Genomic DNA, 9,028 nt, shown 5'->3' on the forward strand with positions numbered 1-9,028 from the left:
TAGAAAACATCAGACAAATCCAAAGGAAGGGTCATTCAGTAATTCTTTTAAAATGTCAATGTTATAAAAGACAAAGAAAGGCAGCAGAGAGGGCAAACAGCAGGAGCAAGAAGAACAACAATCCTGAAGCCTGTGGAACAAAAACCACATTCACAGAAAGATAAACAAGATGAAAAGGCAGAGGGCTATCTACTTGATGAAGGAACAAGAAAAAACCCCAGAAAAAGAACTAAATGAAGTGGAGATAGGCAACCGTACAGAAAAAGAATTCAGAATAATGATAGTGAAGATGATCTAGGACCTCGTAAAAAGAATGGAGGCAAAGATCAAGAAGATGCAAGAAATGTTTAACAAAGACCTAGAAGAATTAAAGAACAAACAAACAGAGATGAACAATACAATAACTGAAATGAAAACTACACTAGAAGGAATCAATAGCAGAATAACTGAGGCAGAAGAACGGATAAGTGACCTGGAAGACAGAATGGTGGAATTCACTGCTGCAGAACAGAATAAAGAAAAAAGAATGAAAAGAAATGAAGACAGCCTAAGAGATCTCTGGGACAACATTAAACCAACAACATTCGCATTATAGGGGGTCCCAAAAGGAGAAGAGACAGAGAAAGGACCAGAGAAAATATTTGAAGAGATTATAGTCGAAAACTTCCCTAACATGGAAAAGGAAATAGCCACCTAGGTCCAGGAAATGCAGAGAGTCCCATACAGGATAAACCCAAGGAGAAACATGCTGAGACACACAGTAATCAAATTGGCAAAAATTAAAGACAAAGAATAATTATTGAAAGCAGATAGGGAAAAACGACAAATAACATAAAAGGGAACTCCCATAAGGTTAACAACTGATTTCTCAGCAGAAACTCTACAAGCCAGAAGGGAGTGGCATGATATACTTAAAGTGAGGAAAGGGAAGAACCTACAACCAAGATTACTCTACCCAGCACAGATCTCATTCAGATTCCATAGAGAAATCAAAAGCTTTACAGACAAGCAAAAGTTAAGAGAATTCAGCACCACCAAACCAGCTCTACAACAAATGCTAAAGGAACTTCTCTAAGGGGGAAACACAAGGGAAGAAAAGGACCTACAAAAACAACCCAAAACAATTAAGAAAATGGTCATAGGAACATACAGATTGATAATTACCTTACACATGAATGGATTAAATGCTCCAACCAAAAGACACAAGCTTGCTGAATGGATACAAAAACAAGACCCATATATATACTGTCTACAAGAGACCCACTTCAGACCTAGGGACACATACAGACTGAAAGTGAGGGGATGGAAAAAGATATTCCATGCAAATGGAAATCAAAAGAAAGTTGGAGTAGCAATACTCATATCAGATAAAATAGACGTTAAAATAAAGAATGTTACAAGAGACAAGGAAGGACACTACATAATGATTAAGGGATCAATCCAAGAAGAAGATAAAACAATTATAAATATATATGCACCCAACATAGGAGCACCTCAATACATAAGGCAACTGCTAACAGCTATAAAAGAGGAAATCGACAGTAAAACAATAACAGTGGGGGACTTTAACACCTCACTTACACCAATGACAGATCATCCAAAATGAAAATAAATAAGGAAACACAAGCTTTAAATGACACAATAGACCAGATAGATTTAATTGATATTTATAGGACATTCCATCCAAAAACAGCAGATTACATTTTCTTCTCAAGTGCGCATGGAATATTCTCCAGGATGGATCACATCTTGGGTCACAAATCAAGCCTCAGTAAATTTAAGAAAATTGAAATCATATCAAGCGTCTTTTCTGACCACAACACTATGAGATTAGAAATGAATTACAGGGAAAAAAACGTAAAAAACACAAACACATGGAGGCTAAACAATACGTTACTAAATAACCAAGAGATCACTGAAGAAATCAAAGAGGAAGTCAAAAAATACCTAGAGACAAATGACAATGAAAACACAACGATCCAAAACCTATGGGAGGCAGCAAAAGCAGTTCTAAGAGGGAAGTTTATAGCTATAGAAGCCTACCTCAAGAAACAAGAAAAATCTCAAATAAATAATCTAAACTTACACCTAAAGGAACCAGAGAAAGAAGAAAAAACAAAACCCAAAGTTAGCAGAAGGAAAGAAATAATAAAGATCAGAGCAGAAATAAATGAAATAGAAACAAAGAAAACAATAGCAAAGATCAATAAAACTAAAAGCTGGCTCTTTGAGAAGATAAACAAAATTGATAAACCATTAGCCAGACTCATCAAGAAAAAGAGGGAGAGGACTCAAATCAATAAAACTAGAAATGAAAAAGGAGAAGTTACAACAGACACCGCAGAAATACAAAGCATCCTAAGAGACTACTACAAGCAACTCTATGCCAATAAAATGGACAACCTGGAAGAAATGGACAAATTCTTACAAAGGTATAACCTTCCAAGACTGAACCAGGAAGAAACAGAAAATATGAACACGCCAATCACAAGTAATGAAATTGAAACTGTGATTAAAATCTTCAAACAAACAAAAGTCCAGGACCAGGTGGCTTCACAGGTGAGTTCTATCAAACATTTAGAGAAGAGCTAACACCCATCCTTCTCAGACTCTTTCAAAAAATTGCAGAGGAAGGAACACTCCCAAACTCATTCTATGAGGGCACCATCACCCTGATACCAAAACCAGACAAAGATACTACAAAAAAAGAAAATTACAGACCAATATCACTGATGAATATCGATGCAAAAATCCTCAACAAAATACTAGCAAACAGAATCCAACAACACATTAAAAGGATCATACAGCATGATCAAGTGGGATTTATCCCAGGGATGCAAGGATTCTTCAATATACGCAAATCAATCAATGTGATACACCATATTAACAAATTGAAGAATAAAAACCATATGATCATCTCAATAGATGCAGAAAAAGCTTTTGACAAAATTCAACACCCATTTATGATAAAAACTCTCCGGGAAGTGGGCATAGAGGGAACCTACCTCAACATAATAAGGGGGGCCATATATGACAAACCCACAGCAAACATCATTCTCAATGGTGAAAAACTGAAAGCATTTCCTCTAAGATCAGGAACAAGACAAGGATGTCCACTCTCACGACTATTATTCAACATAGTTTTGGAAGTCCTAGCCATGGCAATCAGAGAAGAAAAAGAAATAAAAGGAATACAAATTGGAAAAGAAGAAGTAAAACTGTCACTGTTTGCAGATGACATGATACTATACATAGAGAATCCTAAAAATGCTACCAGAAAACTACTAGAGATAATCAATGAATTTGGTAAAGTAGCAGGATACAAAATTAATGCACAGAAATCTTTTGCATTCCTATACACTAATGATGAAAAATTTGAAAGAGAAATTAAGGAAACACTCCCAGTTACCACTGCAACAAAAAGAATAAAATACCTAGGAATAAACCTACCTAGGGAGACAAAAGACCTGTATGCAGAAAACTATAAGACACTGATGAAGGAAATTAAAGATGATACCAACAGATGGAGAGATATACCATATTCTTGGATTGGAAGAATCAATATTGTGAAAATGGCTATACTACCCAAAGCAATCTACAGATTCAATGAAATCCCTATCAAATTACCAATGGCTTTTTTCATGGAACTAGAACAAAAAATCTTAAAATTTGTACGGAGACACAAAAGACCCCGAATAGCCAAAGTAGTCTTGAGGGAAAAAAATGGAGTGGGAGGAATCAGACTCCCTGACTTCAGACTATACTACAAAGCTGCAGTAATCAAGACAATATGGTACTGGCATAAAAACACAAAAACAGATCAATGGAACAAGATAGAAAGCCCAAAGATAAACCAACGCACCTATGGTCAACTAATCTATGACAAAGGAGGCAAGGATATACAACGGAAAAAAGACAGTCTCTTCAATAAGTGGTGCTGGGAAAACTGGACGGCTACATGTAAAAGAATGAAATTAGAACACTCCCTAACACCATTTGACATAAATCACAGCAAAATCTTTTTTGATCCACCTCCTAGGGTAATGGAAATAAAAACAAAAATAAACAAATGGGACCTAATGAAACTTAAAAGCTTTTGCACAGCAAAGGAAACCATAAAAAAGACGAAAAGACAACCCTCAGAATGGGAGAAAATATTTGCAAACGAATCAATGGACAAAGGATTAATCTCCAAAATATATAAACAGTTCATGCAGCTCAAAATTAAAGAAACAAACAACCCAATGCAAAAATGGGCAGAAGACCTAAATAGACATTTCTCCAAAGAAGACATACAGATGGCCAAGAAACACATGAAAAGCTGCTCAACATCACTAATTATAAGAGAAATGGAAAGCAAAACTACAATGAGGTATCACCTCACACCAGTTAGAATAGGCATCATCAGAAAATCTACAAACAACAAATCCTGGAGAGGGTGTGGAGAAAAGGGAACCCTCTTGCACTGTTGCTGGGAATGTACATTGATACAGCCACTATGGAGAACAGTATGGAGGTTCCTTAAAAAGCTAAAAATAGAATTACCATATGATCCAGCAATCCCAGTACTGGGCATATACCCAGAGAAAACCATAATTCAAAAAGACACATGCACCCCAGTGTTCATTGCAGCACTATTTACGATAGCCAGGTCATGGAAGCAACCTAAATGCCCATCGACAGACGAATGGATAAAGAAGATGTGGTACATATATACAATGGGATATTACTCAGCCATAAAAATGAATGAAATCGGATCATTTGTTGAGACGTGGATGGATCTAGAGACTGTCATACAGAGTGAAGTAAGTCAGAAAGAGAAAAACAAATATCGTATATTAACGCATGTATGTGGAACCTAGAAAAATGGTACAGATAAACTGGTTTGTAGGGCAGAGTTTGAGACACAGATGTAGAGAACAAACGTATGGACACCAAGGGGGGAAAGCCACGGCGGGTGGTGCTGGTGGTGTGATGAACTGGGCAATTGGGATTGACATGTATACACTGATGTGTATAAAATGGATGACTAATAAGAACCTGCTGTATAAAAAAATAAATAAAATAAAATTTAAAAATTAAAAAAAATTAAAAAAAATAAAGCTCAAAGGACTGGGAAAAAGAAAAAGAAAGGCAGCAGAACTGTTTCAGATTAAAGGCGACCAAAGCAATAAGACAATTAAATGTAATATGAGATCCTGGACAGGATCCTAGACTTTAAAAGAATTGCTATAAAAGGCATTATTCAATTGGCAAAACTGAAATGTGGATTATAGATTAAATAATAGTACTGTATCGATGTTAAATTTCTTGATTTTGATAATATGATTATGTAAGGTAATATTCTTGTTCTTGGGGTACATAGATTTATATATCTAGGCGTAAAGGGGCATGATTTCTGCAACTTACTCTGAAGTAATTCAGAAAAATATATATCAGTATCTATCTATCTATCTATCTATCTATCTATCCATCCAGAAGCAGAGAGAATGATAAACTAAATGGGGAAGAATATTAACAACTAATGAATCTAGATAAAGAGCACATGGGAATTTTCCATACTATTTATGAACCTCTTATGTAAGGTTGAAATTATTTCCAAATAAAAAGTTTTTTAAAAAATTTAAAAAGATATTCTCTATACTTGGCATTAAGCATCAGTTGTCTCAAAAGTCTTGTATTGCCTCGCTTTCATCTTGTATGCACTGAAATTATTAGCATTGACACAAAAAATTCTTAACAGTGTCAAAGAACTGTAAAAAACGTATTACCTCTTTTAAGTTATGCAAAATTTACCTAAAATCTGTTGGATTTGAAATACGATTCACTGATGTCAATTTTAGAGACCAAGTTTATGTACTTACTCAGTGGATACTACAAATATTCTTTACTATTGTTGTGTGGGAACTTTTTGTTTGGTTCTTTAGCTTAATTCAATGTGCCCCATTCTGAGGAATATTAAAAATGGAAATGTTTTATCTAAGTATCATGTTTTAAAAGAACTTTTGGTTTGATTATTTGTAAGTGACATCATTTGAGACAACTGCTATTCTTAAGGAAATTTGTGGGTGTATGGTCCCATTGTTTTGGGGGGAGCATTATTGACATGTAGTAGGAGGAGGTCAGAATTGATAGACAGTGTGTGGGACAAACCTAACCATGAAAAATTATCTTCTGCATTACTTTCAATGTCCCACTGGACATTCATCATGGCAATAACTTGTTGATAATTATTAAATGTAGAGCATAATTCCATTTTTTAATTTAAAAAATATTTTGCACAGTTTTAATAATCACTGAATTTTCCAGGAATGTAAATGTCACTATCATATACATTGAGGAAAGAGTGAATTTTTAAAAAAATTCTATTAGAAACTGTTTACCAATCTGGAAAATCATGCCATCAATGGCAATGCCACTCATATTTGAGTGGCCAACACAACACACCTAAATCAGTCTGCATTATGAACCGGTCCCCACTATGGAGATTCCACTAACATACACGAATATAACTATATAGCCTTTATTTCAAAATGTCCAAAAGTTTTAAAGTTTCAACAATATTCAATTGCATATTGTCCTATTGCTTTTTTTAAAATTGAAAATGACCTGGTTTGGGCTTTTGGATATTATTATTGTTGTTGTTGTTGTTATTACTATCAATGTTATTTTTTAGACCAGCTTCAGGTTCACAGTAAAATTGAGCAGGAAATGCAGATATTTCTCGTATACTTCCTCCCCTGCACAGCCTCCCCCACTATCAACACCCCACATTAGAGTGTGGTATATTTGTTATAATCAGTGAACCTACACTGACACATCATTATCACCCTATATCCTTAGTTTATTTTTATTTTTTTATTTTTTATTTTTGGCCACGCCCCGTGGCACAGAACTTCCCTGAACAGGGATCGAACCTGTGCCCCCTGCAGTGGAAGCATGAAGTCTTAACCACTGGACCACCAGGGAAGTCCCTAAATCCTTAGTTTATATTAGGATTCATGGTGATGTACATTGTTCTGTGGGTTTTGACAAATGTATAAGGACATGTATCCACCATTACAGTATTGTACAGAATAGTTTTACTGCCCTAAATATCCTTCTTTCCACCTATTCATCCCTCCCTCCCCTCTAACCTCTGGCCATCACTCATCTTTTTACGGTCTCCATGGTTTTGCCTTTTCCAGAACATTATATAGTTGGAATTAGAATGCTAAAACATATTGAATGTAGCCTTTTCAGATAGGCTCCTTTCACTTAGTAATATGCATTTAAAATTTCTTACTTCTTTTAAATCCAATTTCATTTATTATAAGTAGAAGTAAACATCTGACTCTTTGTAGTGTGATTGTGCTGAAACATTTACTTGAAATATATTTTATATTATAAATTACTTTCCTCTTATTTCTCCTTTAGATCACAGGATATTATGTAGATTTTTAAAACTTACTGTGAAGTTGGATTATGTTACCCTTGAATTTCATCTCAGTAGAGCACAGAGGATGATATAAAATGTTTCTCCTTTTCTTTTCTTTTTTTTTGACACATTGCCTTATTTTATTCAAATAGCAGTTTGCTCACACATGGTCCAAGAATACCCAAATAATAAAGCAAAGATTGGTCTTCAAACACCATAGCCAATGATGCCACGCTTGCCTACGATCTCGCCAACATAAAACCACATCCACACCTCAGTGGCCACCAAACCATTCAGTAGAGCTTCCTTAACTGTGAGCTGTTTGAAGCTACCAGTTTGAGCACTATTGATAATTTTTTTCAAGCTCTGAATAGCTGTAGGGATCTCAGCAGAGATTGGAGGAACCAGCTTATCCTTGGTGTAGTGCCAAAATGTGGCCAATCGAGGCTTTGAGTAAGTCACAGCAGCGTTGAACAGCACTGGGGCCTTCTCCGCGAGGTTATGGACAAACTGGGCCATGGTTCTAGGACGGAAAGCCTGTCACCCTGACTGGCCAGCTGAATCTCCTTCTTTTCTTAATTTTTTCATTTTATTTAAAAATTTTACAGCTTTATTGAGATATGATTGACAAATAAAAATTATATATGTTTAGGTTGTACAACATGATTTTCTTTAAGGCATACAATATGATGTGAATCTAAAAAAGTTGAACTCATAGAACCAGATTAGAATGGTGATTGACAGAGGCTGGGGTGGAAGAAATGAGGAGATGTTGGTCAAAGGATAAAAACTTTCAGTTATAAGATGAATAAATTCTGATGTACAGCATCAGATGTACTCTGATGTACTCTGTACATCAGATGGCTCTGATGTACAGCATGGTGATTATGGTTAATAAACTGTATTGTATAGTTGAAATTTGCAAAGAGAATGAATCATAAGTGTTCTCACTACACACACACCCAAAAATGGTAACTATGTGAGGTAATGGATGTGTTCATTAACTTGATTGTGATAATCATCCACAATGTATACATATATTAAATCATCACATTATAAAATATCTCTTTAAAAATGGAGTGAGCATTCTTCAAAATATTTAAAAATGAATTACTGTATGATCCAGCAATTCCACATCTGGGCATGTACCCAAAAGAATTGAAAGGGTCTCAAAGGGATATGTGTATACCTATATTCATAGCAGCATTACTCACAATAGCCAAAAGGTGGATGCAACCCAAGTGTCCATTGAGAGATGAATGAATAAGCAAAATGTGATATATATAATATCACTCACACACACACACACACACACACACACACACACACACACACACACATGGTGAAATATTATTCAACCCTAAAAAGGAAGGAAATTCTGACATATGATTCAATATGGATGAAACTTGAGGATATTAAGTGAAATAAGCCAGTCACAAAAAGACAAATACTGTATGATTCCACTTATATAGGTACCTAGAATAGTCAAATTCATAGAGACAGAAAGTAGAATGATGGTTGCCCGGAGCCTGGGGGAGGAGGAATGAGGAGTAATTGTTTAATGGGTACGGAGTTTCAGTTTTGTCAGATGAAAAGAATCCTGGAGATCGG

General features: G+C 35.3%; 1 protein-coding gene across 1 annotated transcript; it reads right to left on the bottom strand.

Moving 5' to 3' along the window:
* Nucleotides 1-7,601: 7,601 nt before the first annotated feature.
* Nucleotides 7,602-7,936, bottom strand: LOC307180695 (ATP synthase subunit g, mitochondrial-like; the record flags this gene model as incomplete). Its single annotated transcript, XM_079911061.1, has 1 exon — nucleotides 7,602-7,936. The coding sequence occupies one exon, from the start codon at nucleotides 7,934-7,936 to the stop codon at nucleotides 7,625-7,627; it is 312 nt and encodes a 103-aa protein (XP_079767187.1). The 3' UTR covers nucleotides 7,602-7,624.
* Between the last annotated feature and the right edge of the window lie 1,092 nt (nucleotides 7,937-9,028).

This window comes from Stenella coeruleoalba, assembly GCF_951394435.1.
Source record: "Stenella coeruleoalba genome assembly, chromosome: X".
NCBI classification, from domain to species: Eukaryota; Metazoa; Chordata; class Mammalia; order Artiodactyla; family Delphinidae; genus Stenella; species Stenella coeruleoalba.